General features: G+C 41.3%; 2 protein-coding genes across 2 annotated transcripts; one reads left to right on the top strand and one right to left on the bottom strand.

Annotated features, from left to right (window-relative positions):
• Positions 1-4,616: 4,616 nt before the first annotated feature.
• On the top strand, positions 4,617-7,130 carry gpr186 (G protein-coupled receptor 186). The gene is made up of 2 exons (XM_017693017.2): positions 4,617-4,854; positions 5,357-7,130. Coding segments are annotated over exons 1-2 (984 nt in total). The 5' UTR covers positions 4,617-4,853; the 3' UTR covers positions 6,340-7,130.
• A 4,601-nt stretch (positions 7,131-11,731) lies between these two features.
• On the bottom strand, positions 11,732-22,476 carry wasf2 (WASP family member 2). The gene is made up of 9 exons (XM_017696072.2): positions 22,332-22,476; positions 18,364-18,521; positions 18,140-18,274; positions 17,344-17,497; positions 16,672-16,789; positions 16,464-16,585; positions 16,191-16,367; positions 15,636-16,111; positions 11,732-12,525 (listed from the first exon to the last, which is right to left on the bottom strand). The coding sequence occupies exons 2-9, from the start codon at positions 18,494-18,496 to the stop codon at positions 12,368-12,370; spliced, it is 1,473 nt and encodes a 490-aa protein (XP_017551561.1). The 5' UTR covers positions 18,497-18,521; positions 22,332-22,476; the 3' UTR covers positions 11,732-12,367.
• Between the last annotated feature and the right edge of the window lie 887 nt (positions 22,477-23,363).

Here is a 23,363-nt window from a genome sequence, read left to right as displayed (position 1 = left end):
TTGGTTTCAGTCGTGTCATCTTCTTTGTGTCTGCCCACTATGGCAGAATGCTTTAGCCAGGGATAATTAAGCTTGCATTTTTAGGTTTGCTTTAGTTTTGTACATCTCAGTTGATTAAGTTTACTTATTATTTAATTGTGAGTGGATACATGCTTTATAGACTTTGTAGCAAAGGGTTTGTTATGTTTATATGAATCCAGTAATTGATTCTGGTTGATTGCCAGAATATGGTGCTATTACGAGAGGGTGTTACTGTTGAAAAATGTGATAAGGCTACTGCCTGATATAACAATATTGCTGGACATGGGGAGGGTCTCTGGTTATATATTGCATAATAATCGGAAACTGAGATGAAGACAGGATTTTGGCCAAAACTTAATCGAAATAAATGTTCAACCTTATTCAAAATATATAATATACAGGATAAAACAGTGTTTAGTATAGCTGGATATCTGTTATATAACAGATATCCAGTATATCTATATATATATATATATATATATCAATTATATCAATATATAATATTTGTTATGCTAGCTCTGTGCTAAATCTGTGCTTAATACAAACTACGAAGAGACTGATCTGCTCTGTGCCAATTTGATCGGGTGACTATTTTTTTTATATATTTAACATGGCCACTTGACACTTTCTTGCTTTTGCTACTCTAAAAGTGCATCATAAACATTTTAGAGCCATCAAAAAATTCTCTTTAGAGATCATGCCCCCAGACCCCCCTAGTACAGGCTTATCCATGAACCTCTAGTGAAGCCCCTGTTGCTATACATAAACCCATTTGGGAGTTATAACTCTATCTATCAAACTGGCCTACCCATTTTTCACAGGCCTACCAAATATTTTTTCCCTGCCTATGAGAAGAGCAGAGGGCTGCTGATAAACTGCAACAACAGATGGGCTACAGTTAATAATTGTACACCTAGCTCCATGGGGAGCTCTGGAAGTGTAGCAATGCAAATAGACTTTAGGGATATGCATGCTTGCAGCATAAATAAAGTACTGTTGCCATTGTTTTTGTTGTTCTAGTTGAAATGTGTTGTGCTGTGGGTGAGATAGTGGGGATTTATTTGTTTACTGTCAAGTGAAATCGTATGGCTAGATGTGACCTGCCTGCTATCCTGCTCTTATTGAGTAGCGCTGCACTGGGGATTTCTAGGTCTTTGCAAAGAGTGTTTATTGAAGTGCATTTTAAAAAAAGCCCTATGTGTACTAATGAATTGGCCAATGAGTGTAAATACTAGAGATAGCAATGATCCACTGCCAAGTATCAGTATTGAACTGATATCAGAAAATACTGGATTGGATATCTGATCATTATTGGTATCAGCCCACACTCAAGGTTTTAATATTGGTATTGGAAAAGGAAAAGTGGGATTGTGACATGTCTATTCCTTTTTTTTTTTTTTTTTGCTATGTGAAGTGACCTTGGGTTTGTGAAAGACGCTATATAAATTTAATTTATTATTATTATTATTACAGGCACAAGATATGTTTATCAAATAAACTGGCAACTTACATTACTCATGTGGATGAAGCCCCAGCTAAAGGCTGTGGATACAACACCCACAGTCATCTTTGGAATAATTTTCCCCTCTTCCCTCAGTTGTAGGCATGGTGAGTTTCTCAAGGGCATTCACACAAAATACTACTGTGCATTTAAGAACCCTGGCGAATGAGAATTATGAACAGAACTAAACACAGATCCCATCTGCCCCTCTAGTCTGAGTCACGTCTCTGCAGTGATGTTAAACGTAAGAATCACATGACTGACTGCATTTGTATCTTTTGTTCTCCTCTAAAGTGAGCACTAAGGTCCATTTGGAGGAGTATTAAATTAGAGTTTCTTTCTCTCTCTCTGACTCTTATATTTCCCTCCTGACTTTCTACTCTCTCTCTCTATCTCTCTCGCTCTCTCTCATGCCAATGCAGAAGTTTGAAAGTGAATGAGTAATTCTATGCATGTCCAGAATCTGTGTGTGTGTGTGTGTGTGTGTGTGTGTGTGTGTGTGTGTGTGTGTGTGAATACTGGAAAAAGAGACAGGCTGGCACAGTTACGTAACACACACTCTCCAGCCCTTCACCTCTTTGCAGTCTCATACACTCTTCTGTGCTCCTGGTCCTCCACTTTTCCTTGGTAGGCCACTCAAAGCTTTTCACTGATCCAACACCATGCTTTACACCAAGCTCCTATTAAACAGTAATCTACTGCTAATGCTAACAAGTGCTTTGCCTTCATTTAAGTACTGCACATAAAATTGGAGCTGGTTTTGTAGGCTGTATGTGTGGATGAGACAGGGCTGCTGCACACAGACTAACACTCATTTGTAATGCATCATGTTGGGTGAGGATGGAAAAGCCGACTCCTACTCTCACTCACTCCTGCTAATCCCTTCATCCTCTTCCCAGCCCACATCAGCAATTCATACTCACTCTCTCACTCTCTCTATTTCTCTCTCTGTTTCTCTCTACCTCCCTCTCCCCTCTCTCTCTCGCTTTCTCTCTCTCCTTGGACCTCTTCCTTTTTCTCTTTCTTTCTTCCTTTTTTCTCTCTTTTTATCTCTGTCTTTTTTCTCTCAATCTCTTCCTTCTTTTTTTGAGACCTATCAACGTTATTTTTCACTCTCTTTTGTACTTCTCCTTTTCTCCCTCTCCTCACTCTCTCTTACTTTTTCTGTCTTATCTCTCTTTTGTCTCTTTTCTTTCTTCATTTCTCTTTCCCTCACTCTCTCTCTCTTCCCTTCTCTCTTTCTGACATACCACCCACACACACACACACATACAGATCCCCAGAATGCGCCAAGCAGTATGAACAGTGCATTCGTCCTCCTGTTGGACGGCGAAGCCGGGGATGCAGACAGCGCGTGCGCTCTTCTTATTAGGTAACTGGGAGAAATTCCGCAGTCCCCTCACATGCATGCACACACAGACGTACTCCCCCACACACACACACACTCGTCCTGCAGCCACGGAGAAATCTCAGAAAAGGGCACGTGAGGTTCCCTCACAATGGCTTCAAAAGTAACAATGCAGTACACAACTATCATGCTTCATAATCACACACTCTAATTGGAGGTAGCAGAGTAAGTGGGGGGGGGGGGGTATTATTTAAAATAAAAAGCTCTGTGGCTTGTGAATTTTATTCTTTAGATTGGAGGGCTCTACTGAGCAGTCCTCCTGGGTGTTTTGGGGTGCCTTGTTCATGTGACATTGTTTAGCATTCTTGGACATCTTAAAATGCTTTGATTACAAACTATCCTGTTCATCTCTGACCAGCTGGAGAGCACCGGAAGCCCATGCCCTTATACAGAGAAAAGCCCCCTCCTCTAAAGCCCCCTCTTGTCTTCTCCTCTCCTCTCCTCTCTACTGTCTTTTCAAAACAAAGCTCTCTTTTCCTCTTCTCTTCAGAACAAAGCTCTCTCCTCTCCAAAACAAAGCTATCTTCTGCTCTCCTCTCCTATCCTCTCCTCTTCTCTCCTCTCCACTCCTTTCCTCTCCTATTTTTCTCTTCAAAACAAAGGTCTCTTCTCCTCTTCTCTTCAATACAAAGCTCTCCTCTCCTCTCCTCTCCTCTCCTCTCCTCTCCTCTCCTCTCCTCTCCTCTCCTCTCCTCTCCTCTCCTCTCCTCTCCTCTCCTCTCGCCCACCAGCATCATTGAAATGCGCAGACACGCGCTCCCTGTGCCGCCCCCGCGCGCTCTCCATCGGCCTGAGCGAGAATCCCCTTCATCTGCCAGGAAATTATGTCATCCTCCTCTCCGCGTTTCCCCATCAAACCGGTTTCAAACCGGTAGGTTTTTGTCGCGGACAGTCGTGCGCGCGTGCGCGTTCACGGCGCTCAATGGGAAGCGTGCTTTGTCGCCTTACAGCGCGGTGGCAGATGAAGCCATGAGACACATCAGATCGTTAAGAGACGAGCGCAGGTGAACGTACAGCTCAGCCACGCAGGCAGGAGTGACGTCACTGCGATCAGCTCCACTCTGGTTTCCTCGGAGCTTCAGCACCACGGACAGCGGTGACTCACCCGTACAGGGACACGGACAGGGGCCTTCAGGCACTCTGGGACAACAGGCCATATGGAGCAGTGTGTTAGATGGTAATAGAGGACATGAAAGCCTTAAATAATGACATTTTTTAAAAATTTGCCCGGTACAATTCTGTAATTTCATTTCGCTCATTTAGAAAGAAACACATTAGTAGATACTTGCTAAAATTAGAATAAAAAAGAGTTTCTTGTGTTTCCTGGTGTGCCCACAAACTCCACATATGCCATGTGTATATGTATATGTGTATGTATATGTTATATACATGTAAACAAGTCACGGCTGAGCAGGGCACTGGCCTGATGAAGTCCTCTCTCTCTCGGCCTCTGCTTTCTTATACAGTCGTGTAATAAATCACATATAGGCAGTCTCGTACGCGTAGTGCCCTGCGCGCGTTCATCCTCTCTCTCCGTCGCAGTGGGCGGGGTGAAACAATGCGGCATTTTTATGAATGAAACTACGCCAGTGGGCTCCTACTCAGCGCGCTCTCTGATTGGCTGCACGCGGGGGAATCGACCCCCCTGCGTCGTCACTGACGTCAGAAGGGGCTCAGTGAAGGAGGAGAGCGCAGGAGATCGACTGTCACACAGAAGAGCTCACAGAAGAGGAACGGAGGAACACAGAGAGCAGCCGAGGACCGTACTGAGGACTGTGCGCTGGACAGAGGCGCTGCAGGAGCTGTTGGATTCTCGCGGCGCGCGCTGTCACTTCGTCCAACAGCACCGTGATTTACCTGGAGCTCCGGTTTCAGCTCTCACTGCGCGCGACTCTGCCTGGATGCGTGGCTGCTGAGCGCTTCAGTAAGTTTGCGTTACTTACCTTCGTGCGGGGTTTAGAACGGGATTAAATGTGGACCAACGTTTTGGACTTTATCGTCGTTGTTAGGCTGTAGACCCTGAACTGCTGATCCAGGTGTATCATCTTCACTACATTATCAGTATCAGTGTTTATCAGTAATCTCAGCACGCGCGCCTCCGTCTGAGCTCGTGCGTCGCTGATCATGTGCGTGAATCAGGAGCTACTCAACCAGTTTAATCGAGCGGTCACTGGTTATTGCTTAGAGCTCTGAAAGTAGCAACCTGCAGATGTGCAGTCATATTTTGACATACTGTATCTTGCATTTCTATAACACAGATTACTGAGGGTCTTTGGACATGCTGTATCTTACATTTCTATAACATGGGCTTCTGATTGTTTTGACCTGAATTCAATAAACCAGCTTTTAATTCTGGAAGCAAATACGTCAGCAGCTGTGCTGATGACCCCAATTTTAACGGTATGTTATTTTTTTCCTCTCGACAGTGATGGCCCTTAATGATTCTGAAGTGGGCTTGGAGGTGATCTTGGAAATTGACCCCCTCCTGCAGCTCTCCCCTGCCCTTATCACACCTGACCCACTGGCTGCAGCTGTTATGACCCCATGGGATGTGGCCCTGTGCGTGTCAGGTGCCCTGATTTGCTGTGAGAACGCAATAGTCGTGGTGACCATCTTCACCTCATCCTCTCTGCGGGCGCCCATGTTCCTATTGATTGGCAGCTTGGCCTGGGCGGACTTCTTGGCTGGAGTGGGACTGCTGCTGCACTTCCTGTCCCGCTGGTGTGTGCCCTCAGAGGTGCTGGAGCTGGGCAGTGTGGGTCTACTGGTGAGCGCACTCAGTGCATCCGTTTTCTCCTTGCTGGGCATTACTCTGGACCGATTCCTTTCACTCCACAGAGCGCTGACCTATGGTTCTCGCCGCACGCATACACACACACGCTGTGCCCTGGCTGTGGGATGGGCACTGGCTGGTTTGCAAGGGGCCCTGCCAGCCCTGGGCTGGAACTGCCTGGACGATGGACAGTCCTGCAGCGTGGTGCGTCCACTGACCCGTGTGCACTTGGCCACCCTTTGTGGAAGCTTCCTGCTGGCGCTGGCCCTCATGCTGCAGCTCAATGCCTGGATCTGCCAAGTGGTCCTGCGCCACTCCCACCAGATTGCCCTACAGAGACACACACTGCCCTCCGCTCGCACACATGCCCGCCGCCGGGTACATACCCTCGCCTTCATCCTGGCCACCTTCGCCAGCTGTTGGGTGCCCTTCGCCCTGTATGGTCTCCTAGGCGATGGATCATCGCCCACTCTGTACACATATGCCACACTGGTGCCGGTCACAGGGAACTCTCTGCTCAACCCTCTCATATATGCCTACAGAAACACGCACATCCAGAAGGTGCTCAGGCAGGCCTGTTGCTGCTGCCTACCAAACGCATCTCACAAAAACACCCACACACCCAGTGATGTCTAACATCCAGCCAGCTTTACATTCCATTGAAGAGCACAGCAGAAAATATACAATAAGGTGCCATGATGGGTTGTGCTTTAACTTCATTACCAGTGTGAAAGCCACATACAAACACATACATTCCTCTCTGAGAAACATAAAAACTGTCACTGTGCCAATATAGCCAAGACCTCTGCCTGACTCGTGCTACACAAGTCATGTGTATCTGATGTATGACTCACAGTCATTCTTCTGCAACATTTCAAATGTGTACCGTTTCAGGTTCCTCTTCTGTTTTTTTGTGATCAAAATACCTGAAAAATCTGTGTATTCATTTTCCATGTACCAGGAACAGAAATGACCTCTACTGAACCACTGCAGTAGCTTTCACATTCAATCATATCAAATGAACTTAAGAATAGTGTTTCCTTAAGGATAGTATTGCTTTAATTGTCTTCAATTTGTGCCTGATACTTTTAAAAAACTCTGACATTCAGAGGTTATGGATGGAATTAAAAATCATTTGCACTTTACAACGATGACTTGACCTTTTCATACGTTTTATTTGAATGCTATTATTGCCAATTGTGTAGCCCTATTTATGTATTTATTAATTGAACTATTTGCCATTTGGTACTACTGCAAAATGATAGATGTTTTTATACTTCATAAGCGCCGTGTTTGCACATGTGAGAAATTTATGGTGCACCAAATGTCTACATGTATGAGTGAATGTGTTCTTTTTGAACTGAAATGTTTTAAGGAGATCTCTGTCTTGTTTATAACAAGAAATAAACTAATGATTTATAGTAAAACGATTGAGTTTGTTTCATCTTTTGCACAATGTAAAGAAGAAAAAAGACTCATTGCAAAAACGCACTTCTCGTATTTAGATAAATCTGGCATGAGATCCATACTGCTGACAAATCACATTCAGTATTACATAAACCCACTGCATCACTGCAAGGGAATCATGCCTCCCTGCCTCCTCATTTCTACTAAGCCAGTTCAAAGAGTACATCTGAGGGAGGAATGCAGAAAGAGCACTGCTAACAATAGAGAGGGATTCTAGTGTAGTCAATCACTTTTTTGGTAGCCAGATCCAAATGTTTTTGTGTAGCTTAAGACTAAGCCAAGTGAATTTTACATAACTGCAAGTAGCACAGAGTGAAAAAAATCCTCAGAGCATGTTAATGTAAAAAGGAAAATAACCTTCTTCATTATGATTTTATATATATATATATATATATATATATATATATATATATATATATATATATATATATAAGAATTTCAGTACACTATCAGCACCTATCAGCTGACTACACTTCTATATGCAAATGTTTGGGAACACTGGTCAATTTACATAATTTGTTGATTTTTCAAGTGAACACAAGCTCTGCAGCTAGTTTTGTGTTTAAGCTATTTTTAATTGTTTTAAATTTTAATTGCAAATTTAAATGTGCAGTTACTTTATATTACACTAACTTAAAAAGAGAGAGAGAAAAAAGTAATCATGGCATATGCAAAAGTTTAGACACCTTCCAGCTGAAAAGTTTCTGAACCTAAGAAACTCTTTAGGACTTACTTGACTTCTTAGGGCTGTTTAGGTTGGTCAAGAATTATCATGAGGCTTTGTCTTCTGATAACAATATCAGAGGCTTCCGATCGATCAAGGGTTCATCTAAGCAGCTGGCTGAGGATCTGAGAACAATGGTAATTAATGCCTTCAAATAAGAGGAAGGCTAGAAAATAAACATGAAAGTCCCATCCACCGTCCAAAATGTCATTTGGAAATGGCACTTAAGGGGAACCGTTGAGGTCAAGACAAGATCCGAGAGATCATGAAACATCTCAGATAGTACTACTCATATGCTGACCAGAAAGGCAAAGCAAGACCCCCATATGATAGTGAACCTGTAGGAAGGTGCAGCTGACACAGGAGTGACCTGCTAGAAAAAACAGCACAGACCAGCATGGCTAGCAAAATTTTGTGTATATGTTATGGTTTCATATATATTGTGTTTTCAGTGCTGGTATGCTACTCAGCAGCAATGGAAGTAAATATGCCAGCAACCAGCAAAACTAGCACATGTTGTGTTTGGTATGCTGGTATGCTACCTTTGCCACAGTTTGTGAAATTTCTTCCCTGCTAAATCTGCCTCAGTCAACTCTAAGTGCTACTATTATGAAATGTAAGCACATAGGAAAAACAACATCTCATTCTTTAAACCACAGACACTGAACGGTGCTGACAAGTGCAGAAACATGTAGTGCAAAAAAATCGCTTGTGTTCTGTTGCATCACTCACTACATAGTTCCAAACTGTCTCTGGTAGCAATATCAGCACAAGAACTGTGCATCAGGAACTTCATGAAATGGGTTTCCATGTCCCAGCAGCTTCATACAAGTCTATGATCATCAAGCGTTGACTAGAGTGGTGTAAAGCACTCTGCCACTAGATTCTGGAGCAGCACTCACATTCTCTAGAGTGATGAATCATGCTTCACTATGAAGTCTGATGGAAGAATTTGGGTTTGGCAAATACCAAGAGAATGCTACCTTCTAGAATGCAGTGTCCATTGTAAAGTTTGGTAGTAGAAGGATAATGGTTTGGGCCTGTGTTGGTGGATTTTGCTTTGACCTTTAGTTCCAGTAAAGGATTCATTTTAGATGATTATATGCTATCATATGCCAACTTTGTGGCAAAAGTATGGGGAAAGCCTTTTCCTGTTACAGCATTACTGTGTCCCTGTGTACAAACTGAGCTCCATGAAGAGCTTCAGTGACCTTGACAGAGACCTGACCTCAATCTTTCCAAATACCTTTGGGACAAGTTTGAATGTTGATTGTGATCCAGACCTTGTTGGTCAACATCAGTGACTAACCTCACAAATTCTCTTTTGACTCAATAGCCACAAATTCCCACACACACGCTGTAAAATCTTATGGAAAGCCTTCTCGGAATAATAGAGGCTGTTATAGCTGCAAAGAGGGGGCTAATCTCATAACACTGCCCATGGTTATAGAACGGAATGTCCAACAAGCTCATGTAGGTCATGTAGGTAAGTGTCCACATACTTTTGGCCATTACTTAGGGCATTGGTGTAGAAAAGAAGACATGGGGAGGCTTTAAATAATCTTTTACTGAACAGGCAGCAAGGGAGAACCGCACCTCAATGCTGGCCGACATGGCTGGGAAGCAGGCAGGGCACTTCTAACCATCCATTATCTTCCGCTTCTCCAGGGTTCGGGTCGCGGGGGCAGCATCCTAAGCAAGTTAGGCACTTCTAACCATACATCTTTACTACTCTGCTACTATGGTAGGCACTACACACTCCTACCCCACAGCTCAACACTGTATCACACAAACATCAGAACCTCATTAAGCCTATCACAACTTATTTACAAGAAATGGCTCTCCTACTGCATCCCAAGAGCCTCTGATGAATGGCCATGTGTCTCATGCTCCCATGGCAGGACCAGTTAACGGCTGAAAGCCACATAGCCCCCTTCAAAAGTTAGCTATTCCAATGACCTCACAGACTTCAAGCCTCCAGGCCTAGCTGCGTCTCCAGGCCTACCTGTGCTAATGTCAGCTAGCATGTCAGTGCCACAATAAATCACAGTATCAGGCAAATAACACATCAGCACCTCATTAGGCTATGAATGGCTCATTTATAAGAAATGCCACAGTATGTCTGGAGAAAAAAAAACCCAGCAGCATTTGGTTAAAGAACATCTTGCCACCTGTCAGTATTAGGGGTGGATACATTAAGCTTTGGAGTTGTGCAACAACCACATTTTGCAACCAACGCACACTGCAAATTATGGAATTATGCAAGCAAACACTGCTGGTCAAGAAGCTGGAGCTTTTGGAATGGGGTCTCCTGTAGGTAGATCTTAAACAAGACAGCCCAAACACTTGCAAAACAAGAAGTTTTCTGCCAGAAAGAGTGGGTGAAAGTAGTAACTTAGCAGAGTATCCAAACTGGTTTGCACTTGCCATTTTTAAGATGATCAAATACAAAGGAATTATGCTTTATTGTTATCAGTAAAAGTTTTTTAAAAGTGGTTTAAGGCTGTGCTTACTTCTTCTCTCTTCAAAAATCAACAAAATGTGCTATTTGACAAGTATGCCAAAATGTCTATATGTTTAAACATTTATTTCAGCAGTTGGTCTCTGCTGCTCTATTTTGATGCAAGCATGTTGTATATTAGCCTTTCAGTTGTTTTTTGAAGTGTATTTTTTTCTTCAATTAAAAAAAAGAGAAAAAGAAAACAAAGGAACATTTTAGGATCCCATTAGATGGTCAAAGTAAGGACACCAAAGCAAGTTAAAACACCTCTACACTCCAAGGTCACAGGTTTGTAGCTGCTCCATTATAAATAATACAGAGCATTTAAGACTTGACTTCCAAAAACATATCATTAGCCATTAGAGCCTATTGTTGAACATGATAGTGGGCACTGAATCGGGTGATCCACAGATCACAGTGATGGGCTAAGGATGTAAATGCCTGTCTAGCATATCAAAGAACCACAGAAAGATACTAGGAGAGAATCTCTACAACAAAAGGCAAAACCAGAATAGAGGCGCTAAAGAGCCATTAACTATTTCACATTTATTACAAAGTAAAGACACAGACCCCCCCCCCCTCCCCACCCTTCTCCAGATCCCTGCAATTGAATTTTCAGTTATTTTAGAAAAATGCTGACAAAGTAACATTCCAAGTATCATTTAAATTGAATCTGGGTGTAGGAGCAGGGAAACCACAAAAATGTAGTGCAGACAGGCCAACACCCAGAAGTCCACCTATCTAGAAAGCAAAAGTGATCATTCTTCATTTTCCCAATAGTATCATTCAGTACCATTACCAGCATTCCTTTTCTCAGGCATCAAAGACAATTTCATTACCAACACACAAACACAGCATCTTGCAACGTATCTTTATTTCATTAAATCAGTGATAGAAAATGTTTATCAATTATTTACCAAATGCATCAAATAAAAAATAATTTTTCTGATTTCTTCTTGCACAATTCTCAGTAAAACTTTGGCTTTAAATGAGTAGGCACTTAAAATAAAGCAGGCACTTGGGAATACAGGATAATGACATCAGCGAAAGGACAGGACAAGGAAACCCACCACACGGAATGCCATAATGCCACAAGTGGCACTGAGGTCAGAGAACAGATACATTGCAGCACCCACCCACAGAGACAGAGAGAGAGAGAGAGAGAGAGAGAGAGAGAGAGAGAGAGAGAGAGAGAGAGAGAGAGAGAGAGAGAGTGACAGAGAGACAGAGAGAGAGAGTGACAGAGAGACAGAGAGAGAGAGTGACAGAGAGACAGAGAGAGAGAGAGAGACAGAGAGAGAGAGAGAGAGAGAGACAGAGACACAGAGAGAGAGAGAGAGAGAGAGAGAGAGAGAGAGAGAGAGAGAGAGAGAGAGAGAGAGAGAGAGAGAGAGAGAGAGAGAGAGAGAGATCAGTTACCAAGGCAACAAGCCATGAACACACAAAAAGGAATTTGGTTCAACAGAGCTTTTCACCCTGGGAATGAATGCTCTGAGAATGCCATGAGAAGAATATACAACACGAGAGCAACAAAGAAAATAACTGAGTGTTTAGTATGTAAATTATAATAACGTGGCTCTTACTTGGCTTAGGTGTACGAAATACAGCAAAACTTAAGGCGGTTAATACCAAGCTTTTGCAGATATGATACTAAGATTCAAAAAAAAAAAAAAAAAAACCTCTCTTGCTCGCTCGCTCTTTCTCTCTCTCTCTCTCTCTATTTACCCATCTATAGCTGCATTACATTGGAACAGGCACGCTGAAACAGGAGCAGCAAGCTAATGATCTAAATAATTCACTCTGAGTCAGAATAAACCGTGCGCACAGGCACGCACATACGCACCCACAAACACACGCACACTGTCTGGACCTTTTACTGATACACTGTAGTTGGCCTCATTAAAGGGAAATGAGTAATGTGATAAGTGGAAGGTATAACGGGAATGATCTTTCTCATGACATGTACTGTACACTCAGTCAGACCACTCCTCATCGTCAAACTCCGAAGAATCATCCTCAGAGTCACTGCACTCCACTGCGATACGGCGGGACAAGATAGCAGCCACATCATTGCCCACGACGTCTCTCTTCTCCTGCTCTCTCTGCTCCTCCACTTTGCGCAGATTAAATCCTACACACACAGACACACTTTTAGCAATTGAGCAAACATTTTATGAGGTTGCATCAGAAAAGTGACTCCTCTAAATGCATTAACAAATGGGTTGTGGGTCCATGTCTACAACTGAACTAAACAGTGGTTACCTATCCTCAGTACGGAGGAGTCATGCATTGCACATTTTTCTTTTGTTTCCCTGGTAGTTTTCCAACCAGTCCTGAATTTCACCATGTCCTACACATTTAAGAGGCTTTCCCTGCTCTACCTTTCAGGAAACTTGTTAATTAACTGATAAACTGGATCAGGTGTATTGGGAGCAGACAAAACACTAAAAAGATCAGGGCAGTGGGTACTCTATGACCAGGGTTGGGGAGAACTGAACTTGTCTAATACACTTGGCCCAGTTGATGCGTTAATTAGATGCAGTAGTTCAGAGAAAACAGCACTGGGTCATCTAGAGTTAGGATCTGCTGGAATAAACCATGGTGACTTGGAGAAAAAAAAACTTTCAGGAGGAACACCAAACCAATTTTTCTGAAAGCTAATTCTAAAATTTGACTGAACTTGGACAAATCTTGAATTGAAATCATGAAACTTGAACCTACTTGAACAGCAGGTAGCCCCCATATGAAGCTTGGCTATCTGAATGCCACAGATCCATATATTCAACTTTCTATTTTAGTATGTATGTGAGTGGTGCAGAGTGAAGCGGTGAGAATTTGCCTGGAGCTTTTTGTTTCCACCCCATAAAGACCTACATAATGAAAATTCCCACCAACACAACAAATTTCTAAAGATATTACATACAGTCGCTTTCATCTCGTCCACTTCGCTGTGTAAATGAAAAAGACTGTGATAAAAATATGTGCATTTGTTCACCTTCTGTAGTTTGCTGTTCTGTGATTGAGCCCATGTTTCAAGCTTACACCCACCAAAAAAATTTAACTAATTTTTTTTAATAACAGTCGTAAACAACGTAATTGATGAAGCTAAGAGTAGGGGTGTACCATATCGTATTATTCACAATAACTTTCTAAACAATAAAAAAAAATCCATATCGATTCTGACTTGTTGACGTAATGACGTCATGCACATGGTATACGTTCGCTGCGCGAGTCATTTTGGAACAGACAGAAGTACGGCGCAAAGCAGCTCTGTGGTGGAGTTTCTCCCAAAAAGGGGAGCGAATTCAGTAGAGTGGAGGTGGTTTGGTTATAAAATCTCAGATGTACAACAGATCACAGTAATATGCAAGAGATGCAAGAAGCCTGTAACAACAAAAGAGGGAAACACAACTAATCTGTTTCACCACCTCAAGCAGTAGCACTCAGTTGAGTATGAGGAAAATCAAAAATGGCTGTGTTTACACGCAAAGACTTTTGCCAACTGAACGCAATCGGATTACAGATTCAGACAGAGGTGTTTATTCTCACTCTATTCAACAGTCTGATGAAAATCTTCGTTTACATGCTCGCTACAAGTAATCCAATGCAAAATGATGCGCATGCGTGGAGTAGCGCTTAGAGTAAACATTACCATGAGAGCGACCATGTTCTGCTCTGTCATGTTGAACGTTATAAACCTTTCGCTGTGACTCACCGCTCATGCGCAGAACATACTTACACGTTCCGATTGGAGTGTAATCGGTTTCAGGTGTTTACACGGCTATTATTCTTCTATTTAATGGGGTATTTAGAGGATTACTCACCCCATTCAATTGGATAGATATTGTATTGCGAATGGCCTCAATCGGACTAGACTAGGTGTTTACATGGACGTATTCCATTCCGCACACTATTAAATGTGGCTGATGCTGCGAAGCGTGCTCAACAGCCGATAGCCATGTTTCCATGCATTCTATTAATCTGTTTAATTAATCTGACTAATATCTCAATCAGAATCAGTTTTTTTGTGTCTACTGAATATTTGAAACATTTATACTAAATAAAACGTTAACATTTATTTTGTTGTAATGGCATGTTTTTGAAATTAATAAAATGTTATTCAGTGTTTTGTCATATCGCCAAAAATACAGTTATCGCAAAAATACCCTGAAATATCACGAAATTATTTTAGAGCCATATCGCCCACCTCTAGTTAAGAGCCATGTCCATATGTTTAAGACACAAAAATCTAATATGAATGAATCATATGGAGCAGTCACGGAGCTGCTTTTCTCTAAAATGTGATTGAGGAGCAGGAAAACTCAAAATGGAATTGTAGAGGAGTGATTACGCGTTGAGTAAGCAGCGGAAATGTCTGTCACTCCACACACACATACTTGGATATAGACAGCCAAATGTATCTTTGCAGTTGTTTACTTAACTAACCTGTTTGTCTTCTAAGTTTTAAATGGGTTGATGTTTGTTGATGCAACATAGAACTGCAGAATTTTTTATCAAAAGCAGCTGATATTGTGTACATTGTGCAACTGAGTTACTGTTCAGTGGGTCAACTGGTAGTATGTTAAATCAGATACTAAATTAACTAAACTAAGCCAATTTCAATAACACACAAGCTCTTTGGACCACATTCACCTATATTTTCCTGTTTTTTTCCCCCTAATTTTCTCCTAATTCTGTTCTTGAGAAAGGCCCTAAGAAAAAGTCTACATGAGATTCATGACATGATCAATGTCAGAATCTTTGTCAAAACTGCATAAGTGGGTTTTAAGAAGACACTTCTTGAACGAGGCTATTTATCTTCAATTTTTATGTTTTATTTACTTCGTACTTCCTTTAAATATAAATATTGATTTAATTTTTTTTTTTTTTTAAATACTGTACTTTATATCTTTTAGCACCCTTTTCATTCTCAAGCACTTCTAAGTCTGAATTTTCCTTCAGATGTTCCTTTTAGTTTTATTTTTAAAATACTGCATTGTTTTGGGAATAAAATATTTAAAATAAATAAATTTGCCTTGCCTGAACAGATCCCATCTTATACTAAGTACACATATAAATGAATATTAAGCCTCCCATGTTTTTGTTGTTTATTCATAAAAGTATAAAATATTTTATCTTTAAGAATATATCACTATTAAAACGTTTAAAAATGTGGATATATAAACAGAAAAAAATGGTTTAAATAAACATTTTTACAGATGTAGGTGGACCTTGACATACCTTGGCGAATAGCCGCCAGAAGATCGCTGCGGCCATCGCTGACAGGGGCAGGCTGGGCCTTAGGGGCAGAGGAGGCAGGGGGTCCACCAGATGGAGGAGGAGGAGCAGCTGGAGCAGCAGGGGTAAAGCATGGAGGAGGGCCTGGGGGAGGAGGGGGTGGCGGTGGTGGTGGTGGTCCGCCTCCAGCAAGGGGCGGTGGTGGAGCTGGAACACCGGAAGCCATTGGGGGTGGAGGAGGAATAGAGGGAGAACCAGAGGAAAAAGGAGGAGGAGAAGGAGGAGAATCAAATCCTACAGGAGGTGGCGGTGGAATCGCCATCCCTATGGGAGGGGGAGGAGGTGGAGCTACAGGAGGAGCCACTGTAGGGCGGCCAGGAGGAGAGGATGCCATAACTGGTGGAGCGGGAGGAGGGTGAGTGGGGCTTAGTAAGCTACTTCGCTTTTGAGGCGAGGTTCCAGACTGCCCCTCGTTATACCTGCAAGAGAACAGGATTTAGTCATAGCACAACAAGATTCTTAAAACACAGAAAATTCAAAACTATACAAAACACTTACGTCATATCCGGAGGAGGTGGTGGCAGGAAACCATCATCATCCGATACTGGTGGTGGGAGAGGGGAACCAGGATCATAACTGTAGGAAGCAGTGCTTTGGTCTAGCGTTCCCTCAGAATCCATCAGACCCATATCATCACCTGAACCAATGCTCCCATTGTACATATCTGAAGGACGACTAAAAAAGAAAAATCACACGTACAAAAAAAGCTTCTTTATGCAGACACAAGCTCAGTTTTGTCATGTCTTCATCAATTATTTGAGTTTCACTTACCCTACATCAGTCTTAGGAACAACAAATTCTTCTCCCATCTTACGGCGTTCCCACTCCTCTTTGCGGGTTTTGATCTTGCGAGGGTTCAGGTTGCCTCGGTTTGGATTTTCTCTCTTCTCCTTCTACTCACACAAACACATACATTTAAAAAAAGAAAGAAGAATGCTACAAATTACAATTGTGATGTGCAATTGGTTGAATGTCTCACCCTGTGCTTCCGTTTCTCCTTCATGATATCTTTGGTATCTTGCAACATCTGCTCTTTCCACAGGTCAAAGAAATAGGATGGATCAGTGTAGAATTTTAGAGCCTCTTTGCCATCCTCCCTGTAACAAAGACATACAAACAACATTTAGCCAGAAAACTACTCACAGAATATAAAAACAGTTAGCAAATAATATATACAGTGGGAAAACACTGCATAGGCAGAATGTGATAATGATATGATGTCACAAGTAATATATGAATATGCATATTAAGAAGGAGTGCCCTAAAGGCACACCATAACTAGACTGTTATTCAACCAAATCTTCAAAACAGAGGACAAATAAATAGAGAACTAATAAAACATTAACGCTGAAATAGCGGCTCTTCTTCACATAATCAAATCCTTTAAATGAATGTGATCAAATAGAATGTTTAAAACTTAAAACAGAATAAAAGCTGCCCTTCTGGGACTAGCACAGAACATTTTCAGCAAACCTCCTTTTGGAATCCTTATTCTTTAAAATTTGAAACACTACTGGTTATGCTTAATAACATCAGAACACCCAAGCCCACCACTGAGATGAAATTGCTCTGAATGTGCACAGCCAATGATGATTTAAAGCTTTTCCATAGTGATGGGACTCCCAAGATCTTTCATATCTGTAGTAGTTACCTGTACACACTAAGGATGTTGAGTGGAGGTGGCTGGTTGCAGGTCGTGTAGGTGTCCTTTACTGGCTGGGGCAGGGAAGGCCTGGTGAAAAGCTGCTGATCCTGAATCAGATTAGAGCGAAAAGCCTTACGAGTGGTGATGGCCTGGAGAGAAACTATGCAATGAAACAAAACAAGGAAGCAAGTGAGTGGAAGCGTGAAAGTGAAACAAACCAAAAAAATTTACATTTGTGAATTAATCAGGTATTATTACACTATAATAAGACAGACAATGGTAAGATGGGCATAGATCACCATTTACATCATTAAGCCTGTTTTTAGCAACTCACTGAACAATAATGAGGTGTACATACAGAGTGATCTTTTTGGGCCATTTCTAGCCAGATCAGTTTTAAAAAAAAAAAAAAAAAAAAAAAAAATATATATATATATATATATATATATGTATATATATGTATATATATATATATATATATATATATATATATATATATATACACACACACACACACACACACACACACACACACATATATATATATATATATATATATATATATATATATATATATATATATATATATATACACATACACACACACATATACATATACATACATACATACATACACACACACACACACACATATATATATATATATATATATATATATATATATATATATATATAAATAAAACATTATGTTTAAGAGATTGCCAGACACATTAGATATAATACTATAGATGTACATCTAATATAAAATCTGCTGCATATCTCTGGGTGATGTCTATTTTACCTTCTTCCTCTTTAGGGTCTAGCTGGGTGACTTTGACCTGCAGTTTGTCCACTCTCTCACCAAGGGTGTTCACCCTCTCTGCAAATGAGCTGGCCTGCTCGAACAGCTCGCCAAACACATCCTCTGCAAATTTGCCTGGGATATAACACATACACAGATATGTATAGACAGCTGTAAACAGTCAGAACAAAAGCCTGACACAGAACGCAGAAGGAACCACTCACTGAGGGAGCCAAGCTGGCGAATAATATTGGCCAGTGTGAAGTTAGTCACACATTCCAGCTCACTCTTCACCGCCGTGGGCAGAGTCTGGCGACACAGGTGCCGCGGCTCGATGTTCCGCATCACCAGAGGCATGATGACAACTCTGTTGCTCTCCTCCCTAAGGACAACAAAAGACAGCAAAGGTGAAGGAGTGCTACAGGTTCTCATATACATAAAACTGTCCTGTGGTTTCCACCACATCCTTATTTTTGGCTATTCTTTGTGAAAACTGACCCTATAAGTAATTGTCTTCCATGCACATGGCCACATGCACTGATCCAGCACATGCAGAAACATAAAACCAAAAAGATTAGTGCTCAAAGCAGAACCAAAACTGCTGCACATCTTCCTTTTCAGACACAGCTTACATCCTTTATTTAAGCAGGACAACTGTGTCAGGCAACTCTGTTTGTGGGATAGTCTGATTGTGTCTGTGAAAGGAGTTGAACTGTCTGGAATGGTTGTATCAAACCTGTCTATGCCTAAAAGTTGAACCATGTATTTGCTGAACTACAGTTTCTATGTACAAAATTCATTTCCTTTTCAATGGTTATTAACAGAATATGGCATGCTGAACAGAGAAACACTGACACATCAGTATAGCTGGTCATCGTTCAAATTTTTTCAATATCAACATCAATACCAAAACCTTGACTGTGATACCATTTTACTACAATACTTTTTTTCAACACCACATTTTAAATGACAAACTGAAAGTGAGTGTGGTTTGTACCAGAAATGAGTGTGAGGTGCTGAGAGTGGATTACAGAATAACCAAGAAGCACTGCAAGTGCTGGATACAGAATGCAATTTAAACAGCCCATCACCAGTCAAGATCCTAGCACAAGCATGCTTACCGTCTCAGTGATATTGATATGATTACTACTTTTGAATTTTAATACCCTATATAGTGTAATTTAAAGCAACACAGCTTTAATCATACTGAGATATTTGCATTTTTTTTTTTTAAATCACTTTTCCTCACTTTTTTCTGCTTTAGCTGAAAGCATAGACTGTTGAGGCTGTTTCAGTTTGCACATAAGATCAATGACATCAAAAAGTATTTATTCGTATGGAAAGAAAAGCTGGTTAAAGCTTATTACTAAAAATAGCATGCTTGCTTATCAATGCATTACTGCTATTATCTCATTTTTTCTATAACACTATAAATACAACAAACACCAAAAACATTTTGCACTTTTGTGTTTCAATCTCACTCTCTTTTCAAACTTATATCTCTTGCATCACTGATCTAATTAGAATCCAGGTATATACACTGTGTGCACAATTATTAGGCAAATGAGTATTTTGACCATATTATCATTTTTAGGCATATTTTCTAACTCCAAGCTGGATAAACTTGAATGCTTAATGGATTTAAGCATAGCAGGTGATGTGTATCTGTGTAATGAGGGAGGGTGTGGCCTAAGGAGGTCAACACGCTATATCAAGGTGTGCATAATTATTAGGCAGCTATTTTTTTTTAGGCAAAATGGGCCAAAAAAGAGATCGAACTGACTCTGAAAAGTTAAAAATCACCAAAAGTCTCTGATGCAGAACTCTTGAAATTGCTAAGATATTGGGGTGTGATCACAGAACCATCAAATGTTTTGTTGCAAATAGTCAACAGGGTCGCAAGAAAAGTACTGAGAAAAAAAAATGCAAATTAACTGCCAAGGATTTGAGAATAATCAAGTGTGAAGCAACCAGGAACCCATTATCTTCCAGGTCTGTCATATTCCAGAACTGCAGCCTAGCTGGAGTATCAAGAAGTACAAGATTTTCAGCGCTCTGAGACATGGCCAAGGTAAGGAAGGCTGAAACCTGACCACCACTGAACAAGACACATAAGCTGAAGTGTCTAGACTGGTCCAAGAAGAATCTGAAGACAGATTTTTCAAAGGTTTTATGGACTGATGAAATGAGAGTGACTCTTGACGGACCAGATGGATGGGCCCGTGGCTGGATCAGTAACGGGACAGAGCTCCACTTCGAGTCAGACGCTAGCAAGGTGGAGGTGGGGTACTGGAATGGGCTGGTATTATTAAAGATGAGCTGGTTGGACCTTTTCGGGTTGAAGTTGGGCTCAAAATCATCTCCCAAGCCTACTGCCAGTTTTTAGAAGACACTTTCTTTAAGCAGTAGTACAGGAAGAATCTGCATCTTTCAAAGAGACAATGATTTTTATGCAGGACAACGCTCCATCACATGCATCCAAGTACTCCTCTGCATGGCTCGCCAGTAAAGGCGTTAAAGATGAAAAACTTATGACATGGCCCACTTCCTCACTTGACCTGAACCCAACTGAGAACTTGTGGGCAATTCTTAAACGGGAGATTTACAGTGAAGGAAAACAGTACACCTCTCTGAACAGGGTCTGGGAGGCTGTGGTTGCTGCTGCACAAAAAGTTGATCGTCAACAGATCAAGAAACTGACAGTCTCCATGAATTGGAGGCTTATCACTGTTATTGAAAAGAAGGGTGGCTTAATTGGTCACTAATTTTTTTTGTTCATCAGAAATGTTCATTGGAAAGCTTTGAGTTGTTTGTTTATAATTCTCACTTGAACAGACTAAAATAAAAAAGTGAGATGGGAAAATGTGTGTTTTTCATTTAGCTGCGTAATAATTCTGCACCATTATAGTTGCCCAATAAATGTGCACATATAGATATTCTCCTAAGAAAGCCAAAACTTCACTTTTACTTTCTTAAACATTCATGTTTGAGGTTTATTAACATTTTGGATTAACCGAGAGCACTGTAGTTGGTCATTAATAAAAATAATCCTCAAAAATAAGACTTGCCTAATAATTGTGCACACAGTGTAAATTCTACTTGGGAAATAGTGAACATAGTATTGACTGTCGAGTGTTGGCAGTGCTCACCCTTGTGTAAAGTTCAGATCCAAGACTACTCTAGCACACTAAGCTTTAATCCCCAAATGTTGCATAATCAGCCAACTATGAAACGCTGTTAGATGAGCTATGCTGGGGAAGAGATTTTCCCTCTAGCAATGGATCTGAAGGGCACTAGACTACTCTATGTGGTGGGACTTCAAGTGTAAATATTTCCAATCCTCCATTCATCTGGGCATGGCAAACAAGCAAAAAAAGATTTTAAAACACATTCAAAGCCTACATTATTGTCTCATGCCAGCTACATACACGTACCTGATCAAAACCTTCCTGATCAAAGAGACTGATTATAAAAATTCCACTTAGTGAGGATAATAATTTATGGGAATATGACAGAATTCAATAACGACTGGAACGCATATGCCGTTGGAAGAACACGGAAAAGGCTATTTGACAGAGGAGTCCACCAATTAATCAGCTCCTTACACACGGGCTCTTCTAGTCATCTATAGCTCATGACTTTGCTTGGCTATTTCAGATTAGCAAGACATGAGCAAACAATGCAGGAAGAGGCGAGCTCTCAACAAGCAGTGCTGGGCAACAGAGCAGCAGTCACCAATCCCCGCCCTGAGATTTACTGCAGAGTTTAGAAGACCTCAGGTCGCCTGAATGCGTGTTAGACCCACGCTCTATATGATCAGAAATCTCCAGGAGCGTTAACCTAGCTAACCTAACTAACTAACAAACATTACACTGTGCAGAAAAGACGAGTCGGTCTTCAGACTCGGGAATCAGACCGATTCCAGCAAAAAGATTAGAAACAGAAAGAAACGTTACGGACTTGGTGTACAAATATTACAGAACAATCTGCTAAATATTAGACTTCAAACTCCTTATAATACTAACTTAACTTTCAGAAAACAAAACTTGGCGGCCCACCCTAAACGTCCAGAGCAGGAAGTAAGTTGTTAGCTCGCTCGCTAAGCTAGCTTGCTAGCCAGTTATACAGCACAAACTGAGTCAACTATCCAGCTTCTGAAATAAAAGAGGAAAGAGTAACGAAATTCTCTTACCAGAAGATAAAAGAAACTAATCCTCGCTACTGAAGTCGGTTTACTCTTTAACTTTTAGCTACCTTAACATTACTTAATTTCACTGCTCATTATTTTCTAAACCGAGAAAAACGTCTTCATCTACCGTCACCAGAGCCATCGGCCTGCGACCTCAGGGGCCCGGATTTACTAACTTTTCATTGGACAGCGCAAGAAGGTCCTGACTCCCGATTGGTCGAGCCGGGTGTCAATCGCGTACAGAAGGGCTGGATCTGGAAATGTGTCCGCGAACTCCACCCGGACTGGATGAAAACATCTGTTCCCCGCCTGAAGAGGGAGTTCCGGGCATTCCTGACGTTCGGGCTTGCTCGAACACATCCGAAATATGGCGAAATGCTACGTCGGAGCTGTGCAGAACTGCAGTCAAAGGCTTAACGAGGAGAAGCATGGCCGCACTGTGATCTTCATTTGTTAAATACATACATACATAAACGAGAATGAAAATCGTTCAACCCCTTAAACACGATTCTGGAGGCTTGAATTAATCTGACTTTCTCTACCTTTATCTGATTGTTCCCTTGAAATCTCAGTAGATCACAAATCACAGAGTCAATCCCAGTCCCAGTGATTTGTCCATTTGAAATGGGCTCGAGGGACGATGTGAAATGCCTGAAGTGATTATCAGATTTGAGCCTAACAAAGATACTTCACTGGAAATACAGGCTCAGCGCAGGGGCGGTTTAATTTAAACACTACTTAATAAGGAAAATATAAAATAATAAAAAAAAACAGGGGTATCTTTCACCCTTCATCTTTCTTCTCTATAACTGATTCTTTAAATGCCCTAAATGTCAGGGATGAACAGACACACGAAGCAACACGTGAATGAATGAACAAATGTTCCTGTATGGATAAACAAATGAACGGGTGATAGGCAGTTGCGGACAGGTGGTCTGGCTCACTAGCTTATGGTTATGCTGTGGTAGCTTTAGCTCGCCGAGTTTCTCTGACTCTGAAACTGTTTTGTGTGGGCGGGGCAACCGACAGTAGTCT

This window comes from Pygocentrus nattereri, chromosome 27 (assembly GCF_015220715.1).
Source record: "Pygocentrus nattereri isolate fPygNat1 chromosome 27, fPygNat1.pri, whole genome shotgun sequence".
Lineage (NCBI taxonomy): Eukaryota > Metazoa > Chordata > Actinopteri > Characiformes > Serrasalmidae > Pygocentrus > Pygocentrus nattereri.
Note: the sequence above shows the minus strand (reverse complement) of the source record. Positions and strands in the feature narration are given on the sequence as shown.